The 21,099-nt window shown below is 33.9% G+C and overlaps 2 protein-coding genes across 3 annotated transcripts in view; both read right to left on the reverse strand.

The window, feature by feature from the left end:
- LOC115995365 (protein GRIP-like) overlaps positions 1 to 5,352 on the reverse strand; it is a 44,133-nt gene extending 38,781 nt beyond the window's left edge. The window contains exons 1-8 of one of the 2 annotated variants that reach the window (XM_031119895.1): positions 5,173 to 5,352; positions 3,932 to 4,447; positions 3,443 to 3,558; positions 2,261 to 2,430; positions 1,847 to 1,940; positions 1,263 to 1,349; positions 1,030 to 1,110; positions 297 to 422 (exon numbers count right to left, since the gene is read on the reverse strand). In XM_031119895.1, coding sequence (XP_030975755.1) covers positions 297 to 422; positions 1,030 to 1,110; positions 1,263 to 1,349; positions 1,847 to 1,940; positions 2,261 to 2,430; positions 3,443 to 3,558; positions 3,932 to 4,409 — 1,152 coding nt within the window. In that variant the 5' untranslated portion in view covers positions 4,410 to 4,447; positions 5,173 to 5,352. The remainder of the gene's footprint in view (positions 1 to 296; positions 423 to 1,029; positions 1,111 to 1,262; positions 1,350 to 1,846; positions 1,941 to 2,260; positions 2,431 to 3,442; positions 3,559 to 3,931; positions 4,448 to 5,172) is intronic. The other variant, XM_031119894.1, reaches the window with a different exon arrangement.
- Positions 5,353 to 10,678: 5,326 nt separating this feature from the next.
- LOC115950817 (serine acetyltransferase 2-like) lies at positions 10,679 to 15,695 on the reverse strand. The gene is made up of 10 exons (XM_031068073.1): positions 15,129 to 15,695; positions 14,093 to 14,290; positions 13,943 to 14,002; positions 13,729 to 13,824; positions 13,411 to 13,435; positions 13,214 to 13,308; positions 12,009 to 12,175; positions 11,820 to 11,893; positions 11,208 to 11,267; positions 10,679 to 10,963 (listed from the first exon to the last, which is right to left on the reverse strand). Exons 1-10 carry the CDS (start codon positions 15,393 to 15,395, stop codon positions 10,932 to 10,934), a joined length of 1,074 nt encoding a protein of 357 aa, XP_030923933.1. The 5' UTR covers positions 15,396 to 15,695; the 3' UTR covers positions 10,679 to 10,931.
- Between the last annotated feature and the right edge of the window lie 5,404 nt (positions 15,696 to 21,099).

The following is a 21,099-nucleotide window of genomic DNA, read 5'->3' on the forward strand; positions in this document are numbered from 1 at the left end:
AAAAGGCGTTGTCTAAAAACCCATATACACCAAAAAAACTTTTTTATGTGGGACACAATATTTTATTGTTTTTAAGTGGTGGAAACACATTTTAAATACTCTAACCAAACAAACTCTTGATTCTTCAATATTGTGTTCATTAACATTTCAAAAATCAAAGAAGACATTTTGGGCATCCCAAAAAGAAATAGAGACCAACAACATGGGCGGAAGGAATAATAATGTTCACATCACAAAGACCATCAATGTCATTTGCAGAAGATAAATTTTACTCATTCTGAATGTTTGATTCATACATGCTCACGTTTCAGGTGAGCAAGCTCTCCCTTTACACTTTCCACAGAAGCTCTAAACCGCGCTGCCTCGCCAGTTGAAGCTGCATCCATCTCTGCAATCTTAGACTCTTTCTCTGCAATTAGCACCTGGTAATATGTCTTCAACACTTAGTCCAATTCATCATGTGAATTTTTTTAAGAAATTCAACAGCACTAAGCCATAAAAATATGCTATTGAGTTAAAGAAATTACAATTTAAAACAAGTAATGCCCTATACTATTTCTGTTTTGTTGATGCCCTTACATATGCATGTACGCAAGCACGCACACACCCAAAAAAAAAATGTCATCCTAATTAGAAGAGTGTCATATTAGGAGCATTCGGTGGATCAGCTCATAGCATTATTTACAGGGATGTTGTTTGACTAGTCTTGTTCTTGAGGATTCACTTCTACTGATTCCGTTCCGTTGTTCTTAGATTCCCTTCTTATTTGTACATAGTTTTCTTTCTTTTGCGCTTTTGTATATATATATTTTTTAGCTACCTCATTCTTGTTGCATGAAGTAGCCTTTATGAATAAAATTTTTATTACCTATCAAAAAAAATTTGACTCATATCTCTAGCAGTTTAGCTAGACGTTCATGGAACAAAAAAACAACTACAACCTCACCCCTATCTTATTGTTATAGGGAAGGAGGGGCCATTTGAGCTAGAGCGCATTGGCAGAATGAACCTCATTTGAATAACTCCTACCTGTAGTGAAGAAATAGTTTCAGTAGCTTTGCTTCTATCAGATAGTGCATCAGCAAGTTGAGCTTCCAAACTCTCCAAATTCTAAAGAAAAACAGAGGACAGTTCTGAAGCTAGGGCACAAATTGTTGCATGGAGCAGTAAAGAAAAACAAAAAATTCTCAATGTTTTTTTTTTTTTTTGGGATAAGTAACAATAGAAGTTCTTAATGTTTAGCCATCTGAATGCAAATTTACCTTCTGATGTTTAGCAGAGAGTTCAGCTATTGAAGCTTGCCTTTTTTCATCTGCAGCTTGTAACAATCCCCGCATGTCTTCCAACATCTAAAATATAAGCAAGTTAAGACTCACTATTAATTCTCTTTATACAAGCAACAATTAAGACAGCAAAGGCATATCAATGATAGAAAATTTTCAACATGGAAGAGCGAAACAATAATATATCAAATCAAGTCAAAGAGATACAAAAGCCGGTCAAAACACTTTGTTATGCATGGTGATTCAATTGTCATTAACAGAAGTTTCTTGTTAAGTCACCAAGAATTGTATGCTTGGTCAAAATATATTGATGCAATAAAATTAAATCTTAAAATTGAGGCAGTATATTTTATAAAGCACTTGAACATCTGAAGCATAAAATTGAGGTTATACCCTCAGAAGATCAACTATTTGGCCAAAACAAGAACAGTAACCAAGGTATACAAGCATAACATCCATAAACAGGGTAGGTATCTCCACGTGCATGAACAAGCAGGGGATTCTATAAGCATCAAAGCAAAGTTTTGAAAGCCAAAAGCCAGCCTTGTTAAAGATCTGCATACCTGCTCCTTCTCCATTAGTGACTGTTGCAAGGCCTCAAGAGCACTTTCTTTTGGTTCCACTGAACGCCGCAATTCCTCAATGGTGTCTCGGAGTCTAGATTTCAATCATGAGAAGAATGAAAACAGGACTGTAAATATAAATTCTCAAATTTTGATACTGCTTTATGGAACTGCAGAAAGACTTGAGCTTAAGGTACAAAACTTCAAGTAATTTCCATTTACAAGACACTTTTTTTTTTTGGAAGGAGTGGGGGCGATTAACGGAAAAACAGATCTATGATACAAAAAGAACAAATGATGCTATTGTTTCTCCCATCAAATATATCACCACACCCACACATGTACCCAACCCACCTGCAAAAATATACAAACATGCACAAGTTTCTCAATTTAATACATAGTTAGGGATTTTACTTATTGTTTGTACTCCTCAATTGTTGTCTCTCTGCATCCATTGCTTTTAATGCATCATTTGCTTGTTGCCGTGTCCGCTCCAGCTCTTGTTGCAATGCTGACTGTTGCGATGATGCTCGCTCAGCTGTTTCACTCACTTCACGAAACTGGACCTCAAGATCATCTTTTTCCTGAAATTGACAATCTCCAAATAACACTTGTCACTTAATTTCGGGCAAAATATGATTATTTCTTTTACTACTTTAAATAAAAGAAGAGGAATATAGTATTCAATGTAGTGTGTGTGTGTGTGTGTTCTTTTAGCTTTTCTCTAAGTTCTTTGTTCATTTTTTTCAAGTGAGGCAACTTAGTGACAATTATCAGTTTCAGCTCAAATGCATTATTATAAAATCACCCAAACATGTCACTCCAAAAATGGCCATGACAAAAATAAATAAATGCATGAACTCTAAATCCTCTATATCCATTTACAATGGGTCTCGTATGAAATATTAACCACAAAACTATTCCAGGAAAAATAAAATTCCATAGCAGAGAGAGATACTTACACAAACCTAAATTTTTCACTGGCTACATCAAGGTAAGTAAAACCTCAATAAATTTCAATGGAAAATTTTTTTTCTAGTAATATTTCCTGTCAAAGCATAAGGTTTTTTTTACTTCTTTAAATTTTAAGTCTACAACAGGACCTTTAACAATATAAAAGTGCTCGTCAAGGTTCCGTGAACCAGCATTTTACCAAATCAGGAGACACAAAGTGCACTGCCCATTAAAAAGGACAGGCACAAAAACTGACATGCTCTAACAATAGCACCATTTCTATGGAAACTTTTGGAACTCACATAGGATATTTAATACAGACACCACAATAATATAATTATCTGAAAATATCACAGGAGATTCAGTCCCCAAAAAGATGCAGTTTTAAGGGCAAAGTCATATTAGAGGGCATTATTTCAAGGATGTGCTTTACTAAAGGCCTCTCAATGATAATGTGTCTGAATATGGAAACCAGTCACAAGCATTCCAAATATGGGAAAAGCGGAGAAAATCAAAGAACTGGCTTAGAAGCTTAACATTTAACAATTAATGTGTGCCAAAACAAGTTCATCCTAAAACATGGCAAGATGAACGGTATCATGAAGTTGCAAACCAAGGCAGAAAGGCCAAAAGGCAATTTACCTTTTGAACATCTTGTATCCGTTGTTTTGCTCGTTTGTGAAGCCTGCTAAATTTTGAGTCAAGTTCGGAGTACTTCTCTTCACGGTCTTTTATTTCTTGATCCAACTTCTGTTGAGCTATGTAATGAAATGATGCTATGCATTCAGACTAAGATAAAAGGTTCTATAAAGATGACTCTGTGACTTTGGTGAAAGATGAAACTACAAATTTTCTCTTTCAAAATGCCCACCAAAATAAATAAATAAACCAGTCCTCAGCCTCCACTCTACAGCTATAAAAAAAAATTTAAGATGCAGAACAGGTTTCAAAGATATAATGTAGAGATTCTGTTTTATTAATTGATTTCTTAAAAATAAATAAATAAATAGAGAGTGAATTTCTAGTATTAAAAAAAATGCAAATATATATCTGCTCCACAGTTTGCCAACTTATATACTTAAACAAATCTTATAACACAGATGAAAGAGTTCGAACAGATAAAAATCTGACCTTCAGCAAGCTTTGCAGAGAGCTCTTGGGCTTTTGCATCTGCTTCTGAGTATGCCACTGTAAGATGCTTCAAAGCCTCCTCTGCTGCATTCCTAGTCTGTTTTTCCTCCAAAAGTTCTCTCTTCAAAGATTCTATCCTTTCGCAAAGTTCTTTCACATCTTCAGATTCCCCACCTTCGGTCTCATTTGCCTTTGTCTGTTGATTAGACACACTACATTCTGATTGACTATTTTTCAAATCCTCAAATTGGGACTTCAAGAATTCATTCTGAAACTTCAGCTCGGTAACCATTTGAACGAACTGATCATGAGTATCATCCGAACTTGGGTTCACATCATCAGTCAACCCATTTTCCACGGCAATATTTCCATTGCTCACGTAATTTGTGTTGGGCAAATGTTTCTCAGATTTTAAATCATCAGAAGCGTGACTTTCCAATTCCAGCACTCCAGCGGTATCACCTCCTTCCGCTTCCATCTATGCACTATTCAGTTTCGCTCTTCTGTCCACATCACCTGCAACATAACACAACTTATCAAAAAGGAGCTAAACATTATGTAATCAAATATTATTGAAAAAAAGACTACTCAATGTACATAGAGGAATCATTTACAGAAGTGCTCTGAAAAAAGTACGGCAATTCCATTCCCTCCACACAATGTCCACATCAAACATAAAGGGACTAAGTTCCAAATATCCGAAGAATGTTTGCCAACCCAATTCCTCCAACCAAACAAAAGTTCAATGACCTTTTCGTACAATGTAACGATAGATGATCAACTATCTCCCCACTAAACATTGATATTACACATAACACATACAAGATGGTGCCGCAAAGTTATAACTCGTTACTACCTAAACGCAATCGAAGCTAAGCAAGACAAATAGACTAGTAAGAACCATACTGCTACATCAATTTCAGACCGACTAGGAAATTTCAAACTAGAGTTATTACTGATACAAGCTCAAATTCATAGAATTATGATACAATTACGCCAAGCATCAATATACCACAAAATTCATAGGTTTGCAAATTTAGTTAATAGTAACAATAATTTAAGTGGATCTCATTATTAGAGAATTCTCATTTTAAAAAAAAAAAAAAACTGTCAGATCCGAGATTCAAAAATTACGAAAAATTAGAAACACTTGACAATTATACTGATAAAGTAAAATTAATTGGAATTGTGATAAAAATAAGGAGTAAGATCGAAGGGTTTGGCAATGAGTGTGCATGTACCTTTCTATAATGGGAAGTTTGGGGGATCTATCAAATTTGGAGGGAGTGAGATCTTCGATTCGTCGGTGTTAGAATTGGAAATGGGAGACGACGTCGTTTTGGGGGGGCCCTTGTACCTGCTGCTGCTGTGTTTTTTTTTTTTTTTTTTAATTAACAGAGAGAGTCAGGGCCAAGGGGAGAGAGACTAGCTGAGAAATCAATATGGTTCCGACTCCGGAATACGCCAGTTTTCCAAGGGTTTTTTAGTAATTTTCTATGCTTCATTTTTCATTTTTCTTTTTTATTTTTCCTTTTTTTCTTTTTGGGGCTCCATTTTATTTAAGTGCTTACTTTCTTTACCTGTTTTGGCCAAAAGGGCCGAAGCAGGCTACTCGGCCCACTGCTCGTTCCAATTAGTGATGCATGATTTGAGAGTAATTTTAAGACCACAATTTTTGTTACAATTTGTTTATGTAGCAAATTGTGAGTGGTGGAGTAAAAGTGGTGAATCCACAACCTCATCATTCATGACTTGTTACAGGAGCAAGTTATGATCCTAGCATTACTCATAATTTTATGGTGAAATCTGTTTAACTTTATTATGCAATTGTCTTGCATTATAACTAGGAGAAATTTTGGGAGGTTTGGCGTTGGTTGGTGTCCTGCTTGTTTGGAGTTTGCTCTTGTTGAGGACTCTGTTCTTTTGTAGTTTGTTTTTTTGTTGCTAATAAAATTTTTCTATTCATCAACAAATAAAAAAAGATGAGAAATTTTTGGAAGGAGAGCTCAGGTCTCTAGCGTGTGTAGCCTAATAATTTAAAAGGAAATTTGATTTTATATATATTAAAAAAAAAAAAAAAGGGTCTAATAAAAAGAAGAAAGATTAATACAGTTTGTTGTCAAATAAGGAACCTAAGATTGAATGTCACCTACATAAAAAAATAAAAATGAAAAAAAAAAAAAAAAAAAACCTAAATGTATCTTCTTCTTCTTTTTCTTTTTTCTTTTTTTTTTTTCTTTTTTTTGATGGGAAAACCTAGTAGTATCTTAATTAATGGTGAAAATAATATTATGAAAAAGACTTTATAAGTTCAAATTATATCATATCTCCTATTAGATAAAAAGTTTGAAATTACAAGGGTCCAATTTCTTTTGAGTTCTACGTATTAACCTTTTGGGGACTATGAATTGGTGAATGGTTGTTGAGGATCAAAATGTTACAAGTATCAAGATCCAAAGCAAATGGGCCCTCAAAAATGAGGAAAGCCCAATCCATGAGCCAAGACCCATTTAGAATGGGCAAAAGGAAGCCCAAGCTCATGAATGGGTAAGCCCTGGGCCTTAGGAAGAGAGAGAGAGAGATAGGCAAAGGAAGTTTGGGCTTGGCCCTCTGTAAAAGGAACTCCCAGGGAGCCCAAGGAGAAGAAAGGGACTAGACCAAGATACCTTGGAACTGTCAAAGCCAGGGAGGGGATCATCAAGAAGTGCAAGAAAGAATCAGATAGGATTTGAACAGCTCAAGGAGGCATACCCATAGGCACAAGGAACAAAGAAAGTCATGTCCCATCAGCCGCCCATAACTCAGAAGAAAAGCTTTGGAAACAGTTGGTGACTTAGGAATCAGCACCTAATGAAGGGAGCCTAGTACCTCGGGAAAAGTAGGAAGGTGAACTATGAAATAAGGTGGTTAGAATCTTTCAACATGACAGGGAGAAATCTACGTATTTGAAGAAAAAGGACTTAAAAAGGGGCTTTGAAAAGTCTCTTTAGAAACTTTGGGAAAAGGAATGGAAGTCAGCCCCATCAGGACCCCCCATAAGATGAAGGTCAGCTGGGAACTTTTTGGAAGGTAACCTCAAAAGAAGAATGCAATGAGAAAATAAGGAAAAGACCAGCCACCAATGTTGCTGACACAACATTGGTTTTGGTACCTAGGACAGCAAAAGAAAGGAATCAATGATATACCAAAAACCCTAAAAATCTACTATAAAAAGGAGGATTAAGTCATCAATAAAAGGCATTCAACAACTATCAATTAGAGCAAAAAGAGCATTAGAGAGACTCATTAAGCTTCAGAAAAATAAAGAGAAAAGGAAGGTATTGTAAAGGATCATGTAACAAGTGCTTGAGAATACACTTGGATTCAAGGGGATTCAAACATCACAAGTCTTGGAAGCCTAGAAAGAGCTATCCAAGTCTGTGACTTTTAAACTTATTTGGACCTCATGGCATATCCCAGTGAGAAAAAGGGACCAATGTACTTAAAAACATAATATAATGACCTATCACTCTATTTTCTGAGGATCCCTGATGTTCTTACTTGCATTTTCTTAATAATTCTTTTACTGTTCTTCAGCCACTTATTTTACAATACATATATGTTTACATGCATAAATGTTTATGTTTTGTAGGACCCATGTCTTGTACACAAATTGGTTTGTGTAAGGTTGAATTTATTCAACCATCTAATTGGCTTTATTCCGTGCCAAATTTGCTTGTAATTCAGCATTTAGTAACCCTGTATTTAGGTGGGTTTGATGTAAGGGTAGTGAGTGAGATAGAGTAAAGATTGCTCAAAAGTGTGCAAGAAAATAGAGACTCGCGGCTAGTCCTCGCGGGTGACTCGCGGCTGCAAGCCGCCAGACGCAGCACACGTGCCAAGCATGCTGGAAGATGAACAATCATGCTAGCTGGAGCATTACAGGACAAAACAGGACAACTGGCCATACGGTTATCTCGCGACTGGATCTCGCGACTTGGTCAAGCCGCGAGGTCAAGCCGCGAGCCACCCCTGTTTTGTAAAATCTGACGTTTCACATTTCTCTCCCACTACAGTATAAATACCCCTTTTACCCACGATTGTGAGAAAGCTTCCAGAGAGAATTTTGAGAGAGAAACCCTAAAGAAAAACAAGATTGATTCACCCACAATCTATACCTTAGAGTCTCTTCAAATTCCTCAACTCTTTTCCTCTCCATTGTCAAATCCTTGAGAGGCATTATACCAAACCTGATTCTCACCATCATCTTCACTGTGAGACAGCTGTTTGGATTTCTGGGAAGCAGTTAGGAAGGAACCAATCTTCATTGGTTGATGCTACGGTCTAGTAGCGGAATCCGGGAAGCTAGAAAATAAAAAGGTTCAGCGCAACCTCGTTGGAGCAAGAAGCTTGGAGGGCTTAGGTGCACTGGGTAGATTAGGCTTGGAGGGTCTATTGTTGTCCATGTATCCCAACTGTATTTTCTAGTGGATTGTTTACCACTTGGAGGGCGGCGGAGAGGTTTTACGCCGAGGGTTTCGGTTTCCTCTTCGATAACACATCGCGTGTTTTCTTTGTGTTTGCATCTTCCTTCCTCTTTATCTTTGCCTTTTTATTATCTGCTGTGGATTGTGTTTTGTTTTGGCTTAGATAGTTTATACCAATTTCATATTATAGCATATGTTAAGTTTCCGCACACTAGTTGTTTGACATATTGCTTGAATTGGTTAAGTTGTAATTTGGGGGTCTAAACGTTCAAGGGTGTTTATACACGTTTTTGAACTTTCAGTTTGTAATAAGCCCAATATAGCTGCAGTGAACCAAGCCCAATCCACCACCTATTAGACATTATTTCTTTGGAGGCCTAAGATCCTTATCATCATTTGGGCCTGGGTACTGTCCAAAAAAGAACCCACGATGGTCAATCCTCTTCTTTTGTCCAATTCATGTTGAAGATTTTATTTTTCACGAGTTATGTCTACATATACTATCACTTGGTTTTAAATCTCATTTGAACAAATAAAAAACCGTAACTAATTTTAATCAACATGACATCATTTTTATCTTTTTAGTTCATAAAACACAAATCTTTATCATGAAATTAAACCTATCTCCATTAATATATGAATTAGCAGCTTTGCCAATAAGTTTCATGGTTACTTTAGAATAAAAATTATCTATTCCACTTTGTGTGTTTAACTTTATTCTCTATCAATCACAACTTGCCATGTAATTTGTTTGACTTCCCTTATAAAATAATCAAAGTTACTTTTTTTTTTTTTAAAAGTTAAACACATGTCAAGTTGTGATTGGTGGAGCATAAATTGAAATACAAGGTGGGACAAATGATCTTTATATATATATATATATATATATATATATTCCTAACAGCATAATTTATGCTAAGTGTAGGGACCCGTTTCGCAGCCCAAGCCCAAGATGTATGAGATCTTGGCCCAATGAGCCCAGTACAATAAATTTGTAGAGAGTGGGTTAAAGAACTAGGCCTTAATGAGTTGGACAACGGCTAGTACTGAATTAAATGACAATCAAACACAAATAAGAGATTATGATATCAATGGACTTACAGTCCGAGGAGGTCACACTTTTATAAATTGATCACAATTGGGTACAAAAACAATTTAGATTGCTACAGTGTTCTCTTTCTAATTTCCGATCCTTTCCTCATGGAAGGTCCCTTACGTTATATAGTTCCCTTCAGATCATCTTGAACCTACACTTATTGGTCATTTAAGCCCTTACTTGAGTATCTGTCCCATCAGACATCCTCTTTGGCTCTCTATGAGTTGTGGTGGCCAAGGCAGCACTGTTCAGGGGTTTTCTCCACATAAATGCGGTCAGAAAAGTAGATGTAGTGCATTTAATGCGGTGGTAGTAACTTTCCCTTAGATATTTTTAGATTCCCCTCTTTTTCGTATATTCATGATGCACGTCTCTATCAATGGAGCTTCTTGGAAGGTCACCTTAATTGTTGGAATACATATCTGAATTGTACTTATCGTATCCAAGGAGTTATTCCTCCTCAAACTAACTTTCCATTCGTATCTTGCTCACTAAATCCTGAGTCTGAATCATTCATTACTATGTGCTCCTCCTCGGATTGCTCATGCTCTCGGCATAGACCCAAGACCTAATATATGATTTGGGCCCTTAACCCTACATTAAGAATCTTATAGTTCAATTAGCATATTTTTATAACTCAATTATCATTTTTTGGTGTTTTCAATTGTAATGCCTCGATTCAAATCTCCATCCACATCTATAAAAGAAAATAAAAGCATAATTTATGAAGACAGGTGGGATCCACTCCCTAAATTACAGGAGCCATTTAGAATCATTTGGTCATTGGTGACTTTGGTCACCCTTTATCCCCACATAAGATGCTAACTGTTAATTTAAGGATTCTGGTACACATCACTTTCATAAACGCAATTTGAAGTTTGACCATGGAGCATATCAAGTTTATTTTCTCTAATCTAATCTGAAAGCTATTGGCATGGTTTGTTTTACATGCATCTGAAACTTCTAGTTCTCCCTGATTTTATGCATGGGAAACAAGAATTGAATGCTAGGTGCTTTACCGTTTGGTAATGTTGTTCTAGTAACGTTGTTTGTATTTTTTAGAAATACGTATAGGTGAAAAAGTGCGTAAAAATACATGTAATATTGTTTAAATATTAAAAACTGTTGTTTAAACAACGGTAACAAACAGCCCTATTTTAACAGAAGGAAGTTGGTGGGGGAGGATAAAAGAAACTTCACTTTCAGATATGTAAATTTTGCAATATTGGGAACCTGAACAATGTGTCAGCATAAATTACAATGGACTACAAATTGCTCATCGCATTTCAAAGTTATAGGAGCATTATATTTTGTTTGTATCTAACATTCTGGAAATGATAAACCCTTGTCCCTGTCCCCCTGCTTCTTCGCAGACCATGAATTGCATTGCCATTGGCAAATGACATTTACGCCTAGCCACATCTCTTAAGTGCTTCCATCATTTCTTTCCCGATCCTGACTCCTGCCCTCCTGAAAAATCATACACAATAATTTAATAATACATTTTGAGAAAAGGCACACACATTTTGTGCCTGCCTCCAATACAAGATAACATTGGAGGTAAGCCAAACCCATTATAGGAGTGTCACCATTGTTTTATTAGCATAAAACCAAATCAGAGGACACATGAAAAGAAAAAGTCTACAATTTGAAATTGTCTACTTTAGATTTGAAGTTTCTTCAGAACTAAGAAACTACAGTAAGGAGTACTAACCAGTTGATCTTCCATCCTTAAAATTATCAGCAACATGTTCGAAAAAATCTTTGGTAGCATCTGCACATAGCAACAAGCATAATAATAAATGATACAGGACAGGTACATATTATAAATAAAAAAAATTAAAAAAGTAAAATTAGCCCATCTTTTTTCACATAGAAAATGTTAAATCTGACAACAAAAAAATTAGAAAGCCAAGGTTATTAAAGCAGGACATTCATGTATTATCCATTCAAAAATGGATGCAATAGCCACTTTATTGACGGAAATTGTTTCTATACCTCTCAGAATCAAACATGGGACACAAATATATTGCTTTAGAAGAATTAGAAATACTTATGAAGTCAATCTTTTGGACCAGGTGAGGTTTTCGTACCAATCTAATTCCTTGATAAAGATTTTCTTTTTTTTAGTGAGAAAGGTAATTAAAGGTTCCTTTAAGTTTGTTTAGCACGAAGCAACTAGTCTTCAACAATAGGACTTCCAGATTCTAGGACAAGCATTGAAACAGATAATTGGAGCTGTCTGATAATATAATTGTTTAAATGAGGTTGCTCATGTTTTCTAAGATAAAAAAACATCCAAGTTTTGCACATATAAATAACTTACCATGCTTCATTGTCAATGACGGATCTTGTTCATCTACATATCCAATCACTTTGGCCGGAATTCCTGCCACCATGCTTGGGAACCCAAAAAAAAAAAAAACATCAGTTATATATTTATTACAAAGCTAATATAATGGCAATATAATGATTAGAAGAACTACACTGCTGATTATCAGAAATTATTTTCTACCTGTGTGGAGGGACATCTTTTAACACAAGGGAACCAGCAGCTACCATTGCACCTTTACCTATTTTTATGTTCCCAAGTATAGTTGCACTGGCACCAATTAGTGCACCATCACTTACTTTTGGATGACGATCACCAACTTCTTTCCCTGTTCCTCCTAAAGTTACACCCTGAAAACATTTTTCTATAATAAGAATAATTTGATCTTGAAATGCAATTTCCAAAGTATTTGATGCAAATGAATTCACAGTAATGGGGTTGAAGTCTTTATTCCTCAACTCTCTTTCCATTGATAAGGACCATAAGGGGTTCACTTCTGTATCCTTATTGTAGTTCTTGGATTTTTTTTCATCTTAGAATCTAAGATTTCATTTTGTTCTTTTCTTTTGTGTATCTCTTATATACCTCCTGTATACCACAGCTATGCCCTTTTTTCTCACACGCACACACACACATATATATAAAATAATTGAATTGTTACAACAAGGGGGAGGGGGAATTCGAACTCTAGTTCCCCTCATAAAGGAGAACAAACAATACTACTGAACTATAAGGCTCTTGACAAATAAATTTTTTAGCTACTTAAATTAAAGTATATATCTGATGCAACCACATGAAGATACACTGGTATGTGACAAAGATTTATTTTGATCATTTTCTAGGAATTAGTTACAAATTGAAATTTTAACTCGGAAATTTCAAAAATTGCAATTTAATTGGAACAAAGTTAAAATTTTTGGGGCATTCAAAACTTCTGACATATCCTTTGTTAATAAATTTTAATATTTTCTTGACAAAAATTCAACATAATTTCCTTGCTTCATAGCAAAAAAACTCCCAAATTTAGATCTTCTTAATGATTCAAGCATTATTGAATTCTTGAGTTAGTCATAAAAAAATGTTATTACCTAAGTCTTGACTATTCATTTCAAGCATGATATGCTCAAGAAGTCATTCAACAGACATTTCTATATGTGAAAATATTAAAGCTTATATTACCTTCTTTTATCTCCCAATTCTTCACAAGAAGTTCTGATGAAATAATTGTTTAGAAAGTAAACAAACAACACAAAAAAGAAAAGAAAAGAAAAAAGAAAAGAACACCTAGTAATGTGTTTTCATAAACTACCAGGTTGCTTGCAACAAAGATAACTGAACTTTCTTCCCATCAAATAATGGGAACACAACAGAGAATGAAACTGACTTACATGCATCAATGAAACTCTATTTCCCACAACAGCAGTTTCACCAATAACCACACCTGTACCATGATCCAATAATATTCCCTCTCCAATTTTTGCAGCTGTCCAAAACAGCAAAACCTTAAAATCCCTTTACAATTAAATAATACTGCCAAACTCAATAATTTTGAATAGCATAGAAAGTGTAGTAGAAATAAACATACCCGGATGTATGTCAACTCCAAAAACCTGAGGAGGAAAAGCAGTTGACAAATTAAACGAGGATAGATAGAAAATAAGATAAAGGGGTGAGAGGGGGATTGAATCTTAAAACAGGATGATGCTGATCAAAGATTATCCATTTCTTTTTCTTTTTCTTTTCTCTTACTCATTTTTCTTGCCAGTGAGCTTTAGCTCAAATGGTACTTCCTCCTTCCTCAATAATGAGGTGGAGGGTAAGGTCATGGAGTTAAGAAAGTATCCTTATTTACTCTTTGTTTGTAAATAACTCATCAAGTATCATCAAAGAAAGTACAAACTACCTCACTGATTCGGCTTTGCAGTGCCAACGCCAATACTTTTCGTCCTTGGCTCCACAATGCATGTGCTACTCGATGCACTTGCAGAGAATGATATCCCTGCAATAAAACATAGCTCACAACATCAAGTGTGTACCTTTTTCTTTTCCTCTCAACATAGCTCACAACCAAGATCAACAAATGATTGCAACAAAATAAGGGTCTTTTCTAGAAGTACCTTAAGATACAACAGAACTGAGCAATATGACAAACAAGCAGGATCCCGATCTTTAAATGCCTGTAGAAAGAAGATTTCCAGATGCTAAGACATATTCTACTATTCCATAACAAAGATTACTCATATACTTTGGAACCCTGATTGAGTTACCTGCATATCTAGGCGGATTGAATGTTGAATACCTGTGTCATGCAATATCACATCAAAAAATATATCCATCAGTTGAGTTGCCAACAGTGTAGGGTTCTGCAGTCTATTGGCAAGAACAAACCCCAAGGCTTGCTCTAAGCAATCATGTGACATTATACTGGCATATAAGAAGCTACTCAAAATCGGCTCCTTCTCTGCCTGCAGTAATGTGTGTCAACAAATATATGAGGATGGATTAAACAAAGCACTGTTCCAAATCCTAATTATCTATGTTTCTACGTGTGTCTACAATCAAATTAGGAATCAAATCTTACTATAGGCCATATAAGTAAGATTTCAGAGAACCCAGTTTCAAATCAGTGCTATTACCCCATCATTGAAAAAATCACTACCCATGTTTTAGTTAAACAAATTGGTGAACATAAACCAGGCTATCCAAATACCATAAAATTCAACCTAAAACGATATCTCCAGCCAAAGTCAAACAGATGGTATAACCAAATGACAACCTTAAAAAAAATCACTTTCTGTACTAAAAAAAGTCAGTTTCTAAAGTAACACCAATCCTACTCAACAAAAAATTTAGAAAAATAAAACTAAAGTTTCAAACCAAATGTAACAGCTCCAAATTTCTTAGGGTCAAACATTAATTCGGCTTATTTTGTTCATTGTATAAGAGAACTTGAAAATTTTGATGCTTTAAAAAAACTGTATATTCTCTTCAAATGAAAAAAAAACATAGTTTTAGGTACAGTTCCTTAACTACTATTCCTTGTGCAGTTCCTTTTTCAACCATGTGGTTGTATTGACCAATGAATTATATGGTTGAATTTAATTCTCCTTCCAAAAACAAAAAACTAATACTGTTTCTGTTTCTGTTTCTGTTACATTAGTCAGTTGAATTTATTTGGGTATCTAAGTTTTGCCAATTTCTTAAACCATAAACCATAGAAGACCCATCACTCAGAACCCAACAAAGACAAAAACAAAATGAACAAAAAAGAAATATTGGTTAAAACTAAAAGCTCAGTAGTACCTCCAACTTAGCCTCTTCTTTCACAGCGTCCCAAATTGGGTCAGCAATCAGGTCACCCGAATTAACAATCGAGTCAGACTCAGGCTTGGATATCCCCAATGCATAAACCGGAAAAACTTTCTCTATTCGGTATTGGGTCCTCTTAGATTCAACAAAGCTCGTCTTTTTCAGCTCCTCCTCTTCATTTTGATCACCACCTCTAAGAGTTAACCGCTCTGAGAGCATTTTAGGAAGAGAAACCCAGCTCTCATCGCTCAGACAAGCCATGTTAAACCAAAAAAAAGAAAAAGAAAAAAAAAGGCAGAGCTAAAATAAAAACGGCTTCTATGGTCTCAGAAACATGGAAAAGACTTTATGGAGTTTGAAGATAGTGTGAGACTGAGTGGTCCTTATTTTGAGGTATGGCTTCTTCAACGGCTGCGTTTCTTATAGTCTCAACTTTCAACCAAAAAAGACAGAAAATGATATACTTTGCGACTGTCATGATAAGCATGCATTATGGACGGTTCACATTAGGCTCGGTGCTTTTAAATTGGGCCCCTTGTTGTGTATCTTATTTCTTGGCTGCCTTTTGCTTTGCCTCGTGGATGGTGGGGTTCTCATAATTAAGCCCCAAAACTCAAATTTGTTACCATTTAGTGTCAAAGATTAGGTTTTAATTTTCAAACCCACTATCCAAAAAAGGTAATATTAACATGATTGACAAATTTCATGTGCAGTTTATTTACATAAATCAATTATTAGTTGAGATTCCATAGTTGATCTCAAATTTTGTGATTAAGACTTTATTTGTTGTTGTTATTTACATATTCACACGCATAATGCAATGCAACACGAACATTATTATATTTCCTCATTATAATTATTTTCAATTGTATGTTTTATTTGTCATTGCAATCACGTGAATGCATTTACAGTTTAGCTTGCAACAATTACATTGCATATGATACAAACATGACACGTGTTTAAAAATGATCACATGTTAATCTTGTATCCCATTTAACACATTGAAGCATTGAATAAAAGTTTTACCCTTAAATGTAGTTCAATCCTATGTTATATTGCTATGATTTGCGCATCCAAGATCAACCCAGGTACAGATTCAGGATTTTAAGTAAGCTAGCGGGGGCGGAATAAAAAAATTAAAAAAAAAACTCAAAATTGATAAATACTCAAAATTGTTGTTTTTAAATATATTAAGATGTAATCATTTACCAACAAGGCTAAAAACTAAAAAAAAATAATGGTTTTCTTTTTTAATACTAAGTTGGTTAGGATTTTTTTTTTTTTTTTAAGTTAGAGCATTTACAGTGGTGGTGTTAAAACTTTTAGCTTTTAACACCTCAAAAAGCCACTTTATCTATTTTATACATTACTTTAACAATACATCCAATATCAAATGCTCTTTATTTTATCACTTCATTTAAAATAATTAAACAACTCATTAAAATAATAAAGGAAAGTGAGAAAATTTGAGTTTTTTAATTGAAGGAAGATTTATAATCTTAATAAAATATTGTATTTTATTTTTAACAACTTGTTATAGTCAATTGCTTTTTATACTAGTTTATTGCAATTGTAAAAAATTTAGTTTTAGCTTCTCCAATAATATATGATTTTTTGGTTCTTTGGTAGTAAAATAAATTTTTTTTTTGCTAAAATATAATCACTATTGTGAATATTTTTATTATATTTGTTAAGTTTTTGGCTTTTTGGATTAGATAATTGCTATTCGAGTGAAGCTAATTAAGCTTATTGAGAAAAATGGCCAAAACTACAAAAATAAAATATATTATAACTAAAAAGACCCCCTTGAACCCCACCTAGGTCCGTCCCTAGATCAACCTAAGTTATTTTCAACCCTGTTATGTTTTTTTCTTATTCTATTTAGTACTTTTCTAAGTTGGGGATGGTAATAAGTCAATTTTCTAACATCGTTAACCCTTTGGAAAAAACAAGAGTTTTTTTTTTTTTTTTTTTTTGGGTCGAGAAGAACAAAAGAATTGGATATTCATTGTGTTTCGATGGATACCATATTTAATTAGAATTCTAAAGGTGATGAATTATTCAAGTAAACGCTTGTCCTTGATGTAAGCAAATAGTGACATAATAGACAAAATTGTCATAATCAAATTGACTGGGTTTGAATTTAATTAACGTGGCACCTGAATAATTATGTTATTATTATATGGATTCAGATCTTTCGTTGTATTATATTCTGCAGATGGGAATTGTTTATTGAATATTATGGAATTTATAAATGTGGGTAATATTTATTATACACGCACACCCTGCCAAAAAGGAACAAGGCCTGAAGTTTAGCTACGCCTGGTCCACAAGAATGAACTCTCAATCCTTGTCCATTCAAATAATGGACACACTCTGCTGCCCGGCCCAACCAACCTGTCAACAACAAGGCTCCAAATTAGGCCTGAACTCATCAGAATCCAAAAGAATCTGATTCTACCACTATATGATGCTTAAATTAAGAACTCTCTCTCTCTCTTCCATCATTGAAAGGAATAATTAAAAAAACACATTTGGTATTATTAAAAATTTTTTTTACCTAAAACCTAGATCCTACCCAAAAAAAAAAGACTAAAATATTTAAGACAAAATTAGTTGTAACTTTTTTTTTAAAGAAAATAGTAAGACATTACAATCTTACTCAATATTTTTTTATTAGAAGTGAATTTTGATAAATCCATAATTGGATTACATCTTCTTATTATATACTTCATACTTGCAAAATTTTTAAAAAATTGAACATCAAAAACTATGTCATCAATAAATTGTTTAATTTACAAGTTTTTATAGTTTTAAATTATGCATAAAATATAAGCTTATAGATCATATAGAAAATAATATCTGATTGACACAAAATTTGATATGTGTATTAAGAGCATAAAAAACATACAACTCAATGGTTAGATTTTCAAAATATCTAGTGATATTTATTTTATTGAATAAGATTATAGCCAAAAGTTACAACTAATTTTGTAGTTAAATTTTGTCCAAATATTTAATACAATATTCCTTCAACGACTAATAATTTCTTTAAAAAAGACCAGAAATTATTAATGAGTAGGCTAGTAATTTATATTATACATATGCTGCCTAGTTTTTGTCCCATATAAAGTGGGTTGAGGTCCTCTACAGAGCAAGGACAAGATAAAGTTAGAGTGGAAAGGGACTAAAAAGATTTGCATAGATTCCTCAGCCAATCACTCCTCCAGTCCGACATGGGAAGCAGCTACTCTTTTGGAAGAATTGGACTAATTTGCATAGATTATATTTAGTTTTGTTACTTTCTGGAAGTTTTTTTTTTCATGATATTTTTTTGCAAATGACCGTTAATCATTGAACAATACTGAAATTATAAATATAATATATATATATATATATAATTTAAGATGTTGGACTTTTGATTGGTCTTATAATATTTTGTCGTATAAGTTTTTGATGCCTCACAATTTTACACGTTAATATTCTAATATTTTTTGTTAATTGAGTTTAAAATATATTATATATTTAAACATGTAAGGTGAAAACACCATTTTAATCCCTACATTTTGAGGTCACGGTCAATTTGGTCCCTACATTATGGTAGTAGTCAATATGGTCCTTGTTATTTTCAAATTCCAGTCAATTTGGTCTCCACCATTAACTCACTAACGGAAAATGCTTAGGTGGCAAACGGTTTGCATGATTGGCACCCATGTGGCTAACATAATAATATAAAATTAAATAATTAAATAGCAAAAATCCACATAAGCATTTTAATGAAGAAAAAAAAGGCCATGTCAGATAAAAAAAATCTAAAAATAATAATAATAATTGAAAGAAAAAAAATTCAAAAAAAAATTTCTCAGTTTTTTTTTTTTTTTTTTTAAATTTTCTTTTGTACTCTTCTAGTTTCTTAGCTACCAAACACTTACCCAGAAACACAACAATCTGGAAAAAACAATAATATTAGGCTGCACAAATTCGCCCCAACTCCTTTCCATTCACCCAAATTCTTAAATACAACCTAACAAAAAAAAATCCACATCACTTGCACCCTCACCCTAAAGTCAAAGAGAGAAAGGGCAACTTCAGATTGCTGCGGCCATAAACGATGGCAAGAAAGCCCAATAGTTGAACGATGCTAAACTGCAGCAGTGTGACATGCTTGGGCTGAGGACAAAGGCAAATCAGCCTCTATAGTGGATTTCGTTGATGCAAAGAATTTGAAGGAAAAAAGCCATTTGAATTTCATTTGGGCTGTCTGTTGGTGTGAATTGACTAATCGAAGTGCAAGGCATTGAGAATCTCCAGCAAAAGCCTTTTGGCCTTTGATTTTGTGACTTTTGTTATTCGGAGAGAGACCAATAACGTTACAAAAATTGAGACTTTTCTCCAATTGTTTCAACATGATAATTTAGGATTTGGGTCAACTTTAGAATGTTCAATAATATACTATATAGTTTGTATTGAATCTTTTCAGTGCTTGGGTTTTCAAAGATGAGTCTTAGCTTGGACAATTTTATTGAATTATTTCTTGTCCAAGTTTTTTGCAATTTCTTTACGTTTTATGTGTTTGGTATTTGTTCAAGATATAGAGGAACTTTTTTTTATTGTTGTGTTGCTGGGTACTATGTTTGGTACCTAAGAAAGTGCAAGAATACAAAAGAAATTAGAAGAAATCGAGGATTTACAACCAAAAAAAAAAAAAAAAAAATCTTTTTCTTTAATTTTTTTTAGATTTTGTTTATTTGACATGGCCTTTTTTTTCTTCATTAAAATGCTTATGTGGATTTTTGATGTTTAATTATTTATTTATATATTATTATGTTAGTCACATTGGCGCCAATCATGCAAACTATTGCCACCTAAGCATTTTCTATTAGTGAGTTAACTGTAAAGACCAAATTGATTGGAAGTTGAAAATAACAAGGACCATATTAACTGCTACCAAAATGTAAGGATCAAATTGACCGTAAACTCAAAATGTAGAGACCAAAATGGTGTTTTCACCAACATGCAATTAGAATCTTGTCACGTCTTATTTATTTAAATGAAAAAACAAACAATTTCATATACAAATATAGTCATAATATATATTTACTAGCAATTATTATTATAATTATATATTTTATATTTTCCCGATTAAATCTTATGAAAACCATTGGTTAGAAAAATGTGTACAACAAACTTGAACCCATCTTCAATCTCCGTCTATACCAAAAACTGATTGGTGTCTTGGTCTGATAATAAAGAGCTATCATCAAGAGCGGACGCTATAAGTTGAAACTCTTTAAAAAAAAAAAAAAAAACCTTGAACCCATCTCCTAGTTTATTTACAAGTTATAACCAAAAAAGAAGCCTTGAAGTTTCTCACTTGGTCAGCATGTATGAACTCCCAATCCTTGTCCACTCAAGAAAATGGACAAACTTTGCTGTTCGGCCCAACCAACTTTGGGACCAACCTATCAACAAAGCTCAAAATTAGACCTAAACTCATTAATCCAAACGAATATGATCCTGCTGCTCCCATGGGCGGCGCTAGATGTATTTCAGGGGGTTCAAATGAACCCCCTGAATTTTTATTAAAAAAATATTATATATATATGTAAGGACTCGATTTGTAACGACCCAAAATGATATTGGGTTCGCACGTAAATAGGCCCAAACAATATAATTTGTAGAGCGTGGGTATTAAGAACTAGATTAACTTTTCTAGAATGAAAAGATTCACCCTCACGTATATTGAAGGCTCAGAGCTGGCACCACGTTCGGTTTATTTCTTGTAATAGATATATTTCTTTTGCTTTTCACGTTTTTCTTCTTTAGTATTTGCTTTTCTTTTTTCTCTTTTTCTATGTTCTGATCTCCCCTTTGCATGTTCTTCTTTCAGTTTATATAACATCCTCTGTGTTCCATCCTTACCACACACGTGTAGGTTGGGTTCGGGGGATTTCTTTCTATCCCA

The sequence above is a fragment of the Quercus lobata genome, chromosome 6, assembly GCF_001633185.2.
Source record: "Quercus lobata isolate SW786 chromosome 6, ValleyOak3.0 Primary Assembly, whole genome shotgun sequence".
Classification (NCBI taxonomy): domain Eukaryota; kingdom Viridiplantae; phylum Streptophyta; class Magnoliopsida; order Fagales; family Fagaceae; genus Quercus; species Quercus lobata.